The sequence below is a fragment of the Vicugna pacos genome, chromosome 4 (assembly GCF_048564905.1).
Source record: "Vicugna pacos chromosome 4, VicPac4, whole genome shotgun sequence".
Taxonomy (NCBI): Eukaryota; Metazoa; Chordata; class Mammalia; order Artiodactyla; family Camelidae; genus Vicugna; species Vicugna pacos.
Window position 1 is genome coordinate 58630495 of NC_132990.1, and position 12460 is coordinate 58642954.

At 44.3% G+C, this 12460-nt stretch overlaps 1 protein-coding gene across 4 annotated transcripts in view; it reads right to left on the minus strand.

Moving 5' to 3' along the window:
* PTPN3 (protein tyrosine phosphatase non-receptor type 3) overlaps positions 1-12460 on the minus strand; it is a 129074-nt gene that overhangs the window by 34196 nt on the left and 82418 nt on the right. For all 4 annotated transcript variants that reach the window (XM_006213371.4, XM_072959883.1, XM_072959882.1 and 1 more), the window contains 6 exons: positions 11448-11568; positions 10173-10260; positions 7595-7683; positions 6365-6428; positions 4836-5008; positions 1530-1664 (listed from right to left, as the gene is read on the minus strand). In XM_006213371.4, coding sequence (XP_006213433.3) covers positions 1530-1664; positions 4836-5008; positions 6365-6428; positions 7595-7683; positions 10173-10260; positions 11448-11568 — 670 coding nt within the window. The remainder of the gene's footprint in view (positions 1-1529; positions 1665-4835; positions 5009-6364; positions 6429-7594; positions 7684-10172; positions 10261-11447; positions 11569-12460) is intronic.

The window sequence follows — 12460 nt, forward strand, 5'->3', positions numbered from 1 at the left end:
CTCCTGAAAAATAACTGAAAAGAGGCAATGTCCTCAGGACGCCAGGGGCAGCCCCTGGGCACCGGCACCTGCGGTGGGTGATCTCAGGCTGCTGAGCTTTCTCAGTTTTATTTGCCCTGTTTTTCCACCTTCCCCTTCCTTGTCAGCCATTTCTCCCTGGGACCGTCAGGACCTCCACTAGCTGCGATTCCCCCTGGGCCCAGATAATCAATAACACTGTGTCCAAAGGAGAGTAGAAAGGCTTGTGACTCCTCAGGAGGGGAGCATAAACAGCAGTGGAGAGCTCCAGCCCCAGGTGTGGCAACGTCAAATCCCGCTGCTCCTCCAGACGCCATCCTAGCCCTGCGCTGGGGCCCTGGCACTGCTGCCCGAGGGACTTCCAGACAAATGAAGCTGCCACTTTGTGGCATAAATTTACCACTACAGGATGAGTGCCTAAATCTTGGAAACCAAGAAACCAATCTACCCAGTCGTGTTATGATTTCTAACGCTAAATACCATCGCCATCCCTGCCCAGAGCCTCCAGCCCCAGTGCAGGTCAGGCTGCCCTGTGGCCCTGCTGCTTTCTTTAGCCTGCCTGTTAGAATGCTCCTTAGTCCCGGCTGATCACTCCTTGAGAATCTACAGGTCCACCCTGTCCATCATGCAATGAGCAGAAAGCCATACTCTGATTTCAGAGTGGAGCTGGGGCCATGTTTCTGGCTTGGTTTCCCATCCTGATGATGCCTGTCTTTGGGGAACATTATAATAAAATAATGATAATGACGATGATAATAATAATAGTAATAATTATTATTATTCTACCTGGTCCTTTTTGGATAGCTTACAAAGCACTTGTACGTTATTATTCCATCATTATTTCAACCCTTTTATAGATGGAAGGACTGAGACCAGAAAGGTAAAGACACGTGTTAATGAACAGAAGAACCAACATCTGAGTCTGACTCTTCCAGCTACAAACCCAGTGCCCTTCCCACTTTGCCAAACTGCCCCTTCCTTCCTTTTAAGCCGAGTCCATCATCGTAAAAGCTGGCAGGCTGCCTTCCTCTGTGCACTTGCTACTGCTGCGGAGGGTCAGGCATCCCCACTTCAGTTACATTACATACCTTTACTAGGTTTCCACGAAGTTTATTTTGTGTGATGTTAACAGGAAACATGAGAGCAAATAAAGTTAAACGTGCTTCTTTATCGCAGGACTTCTCAAAACATGAATATGCTAGTATGTACTATATATAACTCCAAGAGGAATTTCAGGAGGCTGCCCTGCTCAAATTTATTTAGACAAAATAACTATCCAAAAAAAAAAAAAAAACCCAACATTATATACTAAGGAAAATGGTGAGCCAGACTTGTGCATTTCACAAAAACACTTACTCCTGCAACAGTCAAAGCATGCAAATGTAAACTCTGATCATAGGCCATCTACAGTTAGGGATTTTTTGTAAAAAATTTATTCAGTTGAGTTTTTATTTTTAAAAGAGATAAACAGTTTACTGGTAGGTAGTACAAAAAAAAAAAGGAGAACATACCAGTTGGGAGTAATAGGAGGAGACCGGGAAGGTAGACTCTTGGTTTCTAAATGTTCCACTGATAATGATCTCCGCATGGCCGGGTTCCACACCATCCCTCCAATCACCTTTTTGCAATACTGGTTATTTACAGACCTGAAAAACCAGATGCAGGTTCACTTTCTACACGGACAAGTTCAGCGAGAATGAAGTGACAGCAAAAGCGAAACGAACAGTCCACACACGCTCCCTCCCCGACGCTGACGCTGGTGAACACCCCGATGGCCCCAGCCAAGGTTCCCGGTGGGTACACAGGTCAGCAGAGACTGCTTTCTGCCCCGCCTTCTCCTTCTCTTACTTCTTTTCTTTGGGTGAAAATATTTGCTTGTCCTTACCACTGCAAGGAAAAAAACTGCTTTCAGAATACAACCAAACCTTACCAGATGATGAGGAATTCCAGGGTAACACAGAAATACAGTCAAGGAATTCTCACTTCACCCACAGTGGCGTGAGTACGAACACTAACCATCCTACCAGGCGCTCTTTGTCATCCTAGCTGATAAATAAATCACCGGTAACTTGTTGGGAGGAGACCTGAGAAAATATGCTTAGACAACAGAGTTTCAGGCCATGTTCTCTGGATAAGCCACCCTGACGGTTCCTTTTGAATTTTATCGATACCTAGAGAATTTAAATCTCAACTATCTAGACCCGTCAGAGAATGAATTATTTGAGAGGATGGAGTTTGAAGCCAGTTTGGGGGGAAACTCAGTTCTGGCATTTCTAAACATTAAACAACGTGTAATGTTTTATGAAAACATTCCACACATTTCCTTGCAGCCTAAAATCAACAAACCAACAAAAAACGGGACAGAAAAACCAAAAGAATGTAGGTAACACGAAACACGCCCTCTAGAATATCAATGCGCTAATTTACAATGAGAAACTCGGTGGTCACCCTGCTCAAAATGCTCACAGCAGCACAGGCCTGAGAATCTACATCAGAAACCAAATTACCGTTGATTGAAAACACAGCATCGGAACGAGGGGAGCAAGCGGGATGATTCAAAGCTCTAACGGAGCAGCTCCCCAAAGTATGTGTCACAGGTTATTAATAGGTGCTCTTTGGAAAAAGAAGTGTTCCATTGTCCCGTCAGCCTGGAAAATGCTGAACAAGTTTCTTTTATGTGGGAGCTTTCAGGGGGCCTAATACGCAAATGTGCAACTGTGTCTCTAGGGGTTGGGGCAATCACATTAGTAACCTAAGCCTCAGTTTCTCCATCTGTGAAGTGGAGGTCATGAGGGACGGGATTGGCCACTGCGCTGAAGCTGGTACTGGTGCCCAAGAACAGATGACCTGTGGCCACTGAGCCACCTCCAGTGTCCCAAGTGACCCCCAGCAGCAGATTAAAGATGGCTGCAAGTTCTCTGGCTCTCGAACCCAGGCTGGCCTAGGACTGCTCTGACCAAGAGTAGCTGTGCCAGGTTTAGGTCTAGCCTTGAAGATGACCAGCCGTTCCTGCCTTAGGCTCCTGCAGTCCTGAGCCTCTGGGAAAGAAATATAATTACCCTGTGAGAGTCCACAAGTAGAGGCCCTGGGAACACAGAGAGGGCGAGGGGGCCAGATGAGTACGGCCTTCTGATTGTTTCATCAAGGCATCAGGTGTGTGGGAGAAGTCATCCCGGACCCTCAGCCCAGCCCAGCCCAGCCCAACCCAGCCCGCGGCTGCCTCTCACTGAGAAGAAGAATCATCTGGCCCATGTATACCGCACAGAGCAGAAGAATCATCTGGCCAAGCTCTTTCTGAATGCCTGACCCACAGAATCTTGAAATATAATAGAATGGTTACTGCTTTAAGTCACCAAAATAGGGGAGGTTTTTTTTTTTTAATGCCACAATGGATAACCAACCAACCAACCAACCAACCAAACAAACAAAAACACCTAAATCCTCTGTGTTGCCTGCATTTTACAGATAATGAAATTGAAGAAGCGAATTAAATTAAAGCTGACATAGGTCCGATTTAAATCCAGGCTTCTCAGGAAGAGAATCCAAGCTTTCGGCTGCTCACTACACCATGTCTCAGCTGGTCCACGGGATCAGGTCCCACCACAGTGAATGCTACATTCTAGTAAGTTACGTCCCCGGGGTGTTCAGAAATAGAGCTACCGAATGTATGAAAGTACCAGATGGTATTATAAGCTAAAAACTTGAAAAATATATTTGCTCTTGTTTCATCAGAAGCTGAGAGAGAACATTTAGCACCACAAATGCTGTCACTAATACCAATAGATGTTTACTGCTTATTCAATCTAGAAAGCTACTGAATGATTATCAGTGTCATAGGAAAGTCACTGGAGCACAGTGTGATACAGCCCCACATGTCCGCTAACGGCTCAGACGGGGACAACATGTTGTTAGTAACAACCACATCAGTAAAGAAAAAAAAATCACAAAAATAACTTTTCAAACCAGACAATTTAGAAATGCTAATAATTTGAGGCAATTTCTGCTAACTCTTGTATTTAGATGGCAGTCAGAATAAAAAAAATACACAAAAATATAAACTGCGTGATCTAGAGAATAAATTTTAATCTAAAAGTTTATAGATTTCATTTACCGTACTAGTCGTTGAATATTCTGAATATCATTCCTCCGGATAATAATACACATGGGGTTGCTGTAAGAACTAAGTATAATGAAGAATGTGCATGGTACAGGTAAGACTCATAATTGCCAGCTGTAATTATTACTGTTACTATTTTGTATCTGTCGTATGCCCTGCGTGCCAAAGTCACTTGACTCTGGAAATCTTTATTTCTGTTCATTCATTATTACAGTTTTTTTTTTTTATCAGAGGTACTAGGGATTGAACGCAGAACTTCGTGCGTGCCAAGCACACACTCTACCGCTGGGCTACACCCCCACCTCCACTACAGAGCATCTTATGGAATTAATGTTCTCTGGGAGAGGCTGTCTTAACGGCACCAAGGTGACACTGCCATGTGCCTCCCTGACTGTGACGTGGTGTGGGAGCCACTGTAATTCTGGCTGATCGGGAGCTGAGTGTTGCAGAGTTAGGAGGCAGAAGTGAATGACAGGAACAAGAGAAGTACCTGAGTGTGTGTGGAAGAGACACTGCCGCCTCCGGAGAGACGCTCACTCACGGTTCAGAGATCTGCCAGCAGCCCTGGCTCCACTGCCCGGGGGGACTCTGGGTGGGGAACCGAACCGTCCCTTCCCCGGAGGATGTCCCCTCCCCAGTGGTGATCAGGACATGTTTTCCTCTCAGCTTAGCATGGAGACTGTCTATAAAGCATACTCACTTTTTGGGGTTCCTAGAGCCCAGAGTCCAGTACTGGGACAGAACATTCTTTTCCTGAGGTAGTAGCTTCTTTGCCTGAAAGAACGTATGGTGCTCGACACAGGATTTCCACAAGTTTTTGCAAGATCGGTAATTTAACATGTTGAAGGCCACTATATGTTCCCTGGATTCGGTCTGGGAGGAAAAACATAGCAGAGATTTCATCTGCAGAGATGCAGGAGCAAGGTCTCAAGCATCTGATGCCCGCGTCGGTGGTATTCGGGTAGGATACGGCAGACAGCAGGAAACTGGCTTCAACATGCCTTAGGCCACGAGCCAGGGCTATGGGGACATTCAGGCGCGGCATTTGTGAACCATCTTCACGAATGCGGTAACAGAGATGACCAGAGCCTGCTCTTCATCATCTGTGGTCTCTCATGAATGCTTTCATTTCACATGTGCCTGTGTTCTAAGTTGGATATATCTGGAGCAGTCAGGTAAGGGCTGTCTGATATGATCCTTTTAAAATTTAGCTCTGGAAAAAATCTCTCCCCCGAAGAAATAATCTTTCACTCATCAAACAACAGGAATCTTACAATGCTTGGATTTCTCTATTGGCTTTCCAACAAAGCAGGGTTAAATCTAGTTCTCATTCCTAATGATTATTTTGATTATTTGCCTTCCCTTCATCCTACCTGAGTTGAGGTTTTCTGTTCTTATGTTAAATTACCATCTTGTGTGTTTTTATGGATGCCTGAGTCTTGCATCTGGGGATCTGGAGACCCAGTTTCTAGTCCTAGTTTGCTCTGAGCTTTGGTGTTCTCGTTTCTAAGAGTTCACTGCAATGTGGAGCCATTTCAAGGACATATTATCTTTGAAAAACTGGGAAACAGAGGTAGTGACGGTAAGCAAAAACACACAAGCATAACGAGACAGAGCGCGGTGTCATGGAAAGACTGGGCCTCTCTGATTCCTAACGGCCGGGTTCAAGTTCCAGCTGTTCCACTGCACGGGCTGTGGGTCCACTGACCGCTAAGTTGCTCTTCCCCGTGTGGAAGGCCAAGCTGAGTAACCCGAGAGCTGTGGATTCCTCCTGACACATACGCACAAGGCCAGCGTGCATTTTAAACACATCAGGGGAAGGAACTGACCTTGCTGCCCTTTCCTGCTGCTCTGAGGTGGGCTCTGCCAGGTACTCTGACCAATGGTGTTTCATCTAATCCGCAGGATCCCCTGAGAAGTGGGCATCGCTGCATTTCTGTAAATGAGATAACCCAGACTAGGGGAGGTGAAGTTACCCGCCCAGCTGGAGAGGGGAAGAGCCAGGATCTGAACCCCATGTCTCCGACTCCAAAGCAAGTTATTTCTCCAGCCAGATAAGCAGAGTAAAGTACACGGAGAACTGCCGGGCCCTCTGGGCTCCGATGCCCACTGTGAGCCATGCCCTTTCTTCCCTGTTATAGGTGCAGCAAATTCCTTCACCTGCTGAAGGGCTAAGAGCAGAAGTGGCTGAAAAACACAAGAAGCAAGGCAAGCATAGGTCTAACTCACCTGTTTTCGCCGCTGATGTATAAAGAATTTTTTCCTCTTGAAAGAGATTTTTAGAATGTTCACCCTGCAAAAAATAAAACACAACACACGAAAAGCGCATCAGGGATCAGCCAGGGTGCAGCCGACGCCTCTCGATGTGTGTCCTCTAGTCCGTGATCACGATGACTGGGGGCTCTTGGCTGCCTAGAGCTGGCTTTGGCAAGGAAATGATGGTGACCCCATCGCCTCAGCCAAACCCCATACAAAGCTGCTGGAAGCTGAGGATCTCATAAGGAGCCGCTGGATTATGATGTAGCTCTTAAATAACAAGGACCACGGGCAGCCTGCTCCCTTTGCTGTCAGCTGCTTTGTGACACCGCGGCTCTGCGTGAGCTGGTGCACACCCGGGGAAGACAGCTGAGGGCAGTGTGGAGCAGCTGAAAGAGGACAGAGACCAGCTCCGCGTCCCAGCTGCTTTGGAACTTAATAGCCCCGTGTCAAGTAGCCTCCCTATTGTTTGCATAGTAATGCAAGTATAGTCACCATTAACTGAGCCTTTAAAAATATATATACATATACCAGGCCCCCTACTTAAGGATTTACAAGCAGCCCCTCTGCTAAGCTTTGCAACAGTCCTGAAAGGTACGTTATCATTATACCCAGTTTTCAGATGAGGAAACTGAGGCTGGGAGCCACCACATAAATGCTCAAGATCACTCAACCAGGAATGCATGGAGCCGGGGGCTGAGCCTGTGCTCTTAAGTCCTCCACCAGGAAGCCTTCAGAACAGTGGGGAGAGCACTGCCTTTCTCAGACTGGTGAGGACTCAAGTCTGTCGGATTCCCTAAGTTTTTAGACCAGAATCGGGCATTTGATAAAATTTCAATTAACAACTAAGAAATTGCACTGAAAATGCAGCTCCTGCCCAGGGGAAGGTCTCTGAATTCTGTAAGGTACCGCCCAGGAAGGATTCTTTAACTCTAAAACCTGTCTTGTGCCGTTTTATCCCCGTTTCCACAGAGTATTCCAAACCACAAGGGTAACTATGGGGAAGGGGATGCTGATAAAAACCAAACTAATTTTCCCAAGTAGTGGATCTGGATCACTTGTAGAGGTCAGAGGTAAAAACTTGGGAGAAAGTCTCTGTTCCTTCTTTAGAAATAAAAGTTTAAAATTAGAGGTACCATTACTTTTGTTCAGCATATTTTTAAAGCATGATTCAGAAAATAATCAGAACCAGTTTGCACTTACCAAGGATAGAAACTTGTGCAAATATATTTTCGGTACACAGCGATGCCCGCAGAAGCAATTCCAATCATTAGCTCTAAATTGTGCAGATCCTGTAAGAAAGGAAGATCTCAGATTCATAGCGTGTTACTGTCGTGCTTCTGCCCTCTGCCAACTCAAGCACCCACGCTTTTATAAATAGCGCTACGTGTAAGCTCTAACAGGAGAATAATACAGAAAAAAGGCAAAAATCTCCTCTAAACAGATACTTAAGATAAAAGTACTCAGCACCAAATTCTTCTCAAGTGAAAGAACATCGCCTGATGGCCACATCTGGGTTCCACCGGTTTAGAAAGTTACCAGGCAAGCTCATTCACTCCACGGAATCACAGAACTGAACATTCGCCTTTCCATCGTCAACAATTAATATCAGAATCCATGCTAAAATCTGAAAAGGACCGTCCCCTACACAGCTTTAAACAAATCTCAACACCCATCACTGCAAAGGCTTTAGCTATTAAAATGAAGCATAGAACGGCTGATTCTAAACCCCATGAAGAAACAAATAAAGCTTATAAATCCAATGCAGTCAGTATTTATTAAGAGCTTATGTGCTAGGCACTGCTGTAGGTAATGAAGATAAGAAAAGGAAGACACAGAGATGACAAGGTGTTTTAAACTCATTTGAGAACAAGTAATGAGCGTTTTTAAAATAAAACAGTTCCTCCCCTTCAGTCATCTCCATCCTGGTTTACCCAATCAGATATTCGTGATTTTCAAGAAGGAGCAGAGCTATCACTCAGTGTGAACCTCAGGTTTGCCACTTACTAGCTGTGCTGCTTTGGGCTAAAGCCTCAGTTGTCCCTTTTGTATAATAAGGATTATTGAACCCACCTCTAAGAGTTTTCTCATGCTGAAATGAGAGACTACACGTAAAGAATGTAGAACAGGGCTTGGCATGTGGTAGATGTAGTAAATGTTCATCCCTTTTGCCTCTTAAGAGACAGTGTGACAAATCACTTAATGAACAGCAATACAAACATGGGGAGTTGGAGAAACTGGACCAAGAGAACACTGCTGATACAGTGGGAAGTCCAGTCAGTAATCACTATTGGGCAGAAATCACACGCTTAAAGCAAAACTAAATTTGCAAGGTGAAAGCCAGGGTTGCACTGAAACATGATACTTTGGATCAGAATATACAGAAATATTAAGCAGGTGGGACAGAAAATTAGCAAGCAAAATAAAATAAAATAAAATAAAATAAAAATTGAATAAGGAAATAGATGAATGCTCCATAGCATTCTACCGGACAAAGTGGTACTTGCAAATGGAATAAAATGAACAGTCAACTACCAATGCTGATGTCTTGTAAGATCCTGTATCTTTTTCTTACTTTATTACCTATGTCAAATCTTGTCCCATATCCTGTAACTGCACAGTTATGGGACCAAAGTGACACAAAAGATATAAAAGCGTTTCTATGAATTGCAAAAATACTATATAGTTGCCAAGTTTGGTTAATTACTCAACTTCTCTGAGCTTCCGTTTTCTCTGTAAAATGGGATGATTAGAACACTGATTTCCAAGGTTGCTATAATCTTTAAATGAGACCTTATGGTCACATAGGAAAGCATCTAAAACAATGGCTGGTACATACTAGGTGTTTAACCAGTATTTGCTTCCTTTGGATATGACATGGGCCAATTACAGGTAGAAAACGTAAAGGTCAAGTGTCAATTGGACAGTGCGGGGGTCATGTACTGAAGCTACTACTTATGTGCTGAGTGACCTTTAGAAGACCCTGAGTATCAGTTTCTCCATCTGTAAGATGGGGGTAATGACAACACTTAACTCACTGCATTCCAGTGGGAAATAAATAAGCTACTGTATCTGGCAGATAGAAATTGCTCAGTAGCTGATAGATGTTAGTCATTTTTATTTAAAAAGTCACAACCAATTCTAAATATTTGATTTTCATACTCACACCATCATGATTAAAAAAAACTATCATATTTGAGTACCTAATTAGCTCTAATCTGAGCAGCACTGAGATTAACCTGGTTCATTAAAGAGTCACTTGTAGGGGTAGGGTATAGCTAAAGTGGTAGAGCACATGCTTAGCATGCACGAGGTCCTGGGTTCAGTTCCCAGCACCTCCACTGAAAAAAACCAAACAAATAAATAAATAAACCTAATTACCTCCCCACTGCCAAAAAAAAAAAAAAAAGAATTAAAAAAAATGTTAATTGCTTGGTATGTGAGTTACAAACCTGTTTTAAAAAGAAGTCACTTAGGAAATGGATTTCTATGTTTTTTGTTTCTTTAACCATAATATGAGATGGTCTTATAAAAATTACTTTTTTCTAACCCTCCTGACCCCTACTAAAGTAAAAAAGTCTTCAAGTGTGAAGGCAAACATGACAAAATCCACTGGATAAAAATAACCAGAAAAACTCAGTATTACTTTATAAACTTTTCAAGTATCTTTAAAAAGAAAAAAAGGTGTTTTTTATGATACTGGTAAAGAGACAGTTTCCAAGAAGCTTTCAAACTTTCAGAAATCAAAATCAAAATAACTTTTGAACTACAGGGTACATACCCTACCACCATGCAGCTCCACTCCATAGAAGTCGAGGGTCCGGGCTATGTTGATAAAGCAAGATTCAGCTTCTGATTGCTTCAGCCCACTACCGAGGAAGACAGAAGATGCAGAGTTCACCCAGTAAACAGAATGTTAACGCCAATTCTTAAAATTAACACAAATCTAAAAGATTTGCTCACATCACTATAAGGTTATTAAATACCTTATGTTATTCACCTTAAACAGCTGAACCCCTGAAGTCTTACGACACCAGGTTTTTCTTCTTGTCCACTGAGTATGACTTCACCGAGCCCTCTGGTTTCTTTATTACACAACAGCTCATGCTGAGTGGGTTCTCCATTTCCAGAGACAAAGACTGTCACCTTTTGGAATTTCTGCCCTACTTTTTCCAAGTCGCTAAATTAGTATGTGCTCTTTGGGTCTTTCTGCTTTAATCTATCCTTTTAGCAGCGGCCTCAAACTTCCCAATGTCACTGTACTATTTTAGGATGCTGGCTCCTGCCTGGGAAGCAATTCTGGGAGAGAGAATTGGCAGCGCCTTTTCGAAGGGACATTAGCTGCTTGGGCCTTTGTTTTTACGGCCTCCCCAAGAATATGAGGTCCCTTGAGACCTGGTCTTCTCAGGCAGGGTGGCCCTTATTTGACCTGGCCTGAGCAAAGCTACTGCAGCTTTAAGTAAAAGGAGGCAAGGGAAGAGGCCAAAACTGGGCAAATTTGTTGCGAGTGGAGGCTTGGCCCAAGGCGGCTGAAGGAAGCTGGTGCTCCTTTCTGGAAGGAGGGCAGTTTTGAACCCAGACAGGTTTGCCTGGTAAGGTCAGGGGCAGTCAGATTTATTTATTCAGGTTTTTTTTTTTTGAGGTGGGGAGGGAAGTAATTAGGTTTATTTGTGTCTTTATTTTTGGAGGAGGTACTGGGGATTGAACCCAGGACGTCATGCATGCTAAGCATGCACTCTACCATTTAAGCTATACCCTCCCCTGGCAGTAAGATTTAAAATGGGCATTTCCTTCAGGAATTAACTGATTTCAACAATATCCCGAAAAAGAACACAGCAACCCCCCACCCCAGTCTCTCAGTGGATTTCACACTTTGCAGAAATGCTAGTTAGGCTAAATATATCTGCCACCATCAGAGCTCAAAGGTTCAGACCCCCGACATCTTGAAAGAGGATTCATGAGCAAAAGCAAGAGAAGACATCAAACACACGGGGACATGAAGGCTGACAGCACCCGACCTGAGTTCCCAAATTAGGTCACCCGTCCCACCTCTCACCTGTGCTGCTCATGGAGCGATTCGACCTTCGTTAAAAAGTCATCACTCTGATCCGGTATGAACTGACTATCAGAAAGATAGCCTGGATGATGAATGGAAGAATCATGGTCCCTAAAATGAGCTATCAAGACAGAACGAGAGGGAAATCGCCTTTTCAGTATGGTCTGTATTTACCAGCATCTGCAGCATCACAAGAAAAACACTAACTGGAAATACCCTTGTGAGAAGTTCTGCCACCACGTGAACCTGAGCTTCTCATTAGCTCCAGAGTCCACATTCATCATCTGAACCCTCAGCACCGCCCAAGCACTGTCATGCAGGCTCCAACCGGATTCTCTCTCCCCAAGGCCACACTAGGAGGAAAGGGGAGCCTGTTGGAACCCAGGTGCTATTCTAATCCCATACCTGCTCCATACTCTGTGGTCATCATAACATTTGCACTCATACCCCTGGATAGAGAAAATTAAGAGAAGCCACTCAGAAAAATGCCATGCCCTACACACCAGGCACTGTGCAGGCTCTCTCTGTAGAATCCCAAGGTTGTTACAATGCTGGACCAACCTGCTGTAAACCATGGGTGTGGACAGAAGAGAGGTCATAATGACCTGCTCACTGTCTGCATCTTGACCTACTTCCCTGGGGTTCAGAGAATTGTGGAAGAAAGGGAACAAGGATATGTTCAGAGGCCATGGGGATGGGATGGAAATGGGTGGGGCTGAAGAATCTGGACCCTGCCTGGCACAGCTGAAGGCAGAGTTCTTGGGAAGACAGAACATTCTTACAGGAGTTGGAAGATCAGACGACAGGTGCTGGGGCTGTCAAAGAAATCACTTTGGGGACCTGCAACTGCAGAGGGAAGAGGAAGGGGGACCTTACAGAGGGACTCCTAGGCTGGTCCCTGGTCCAAATGATGTATATCTTGATTTGGTCATCCATCATATTAACAGTCCCAATCCCTGTGCCTTTCTGCAAACATGAACAGCAAGGTTCTTTCTTTACAAGTCACGGACAAA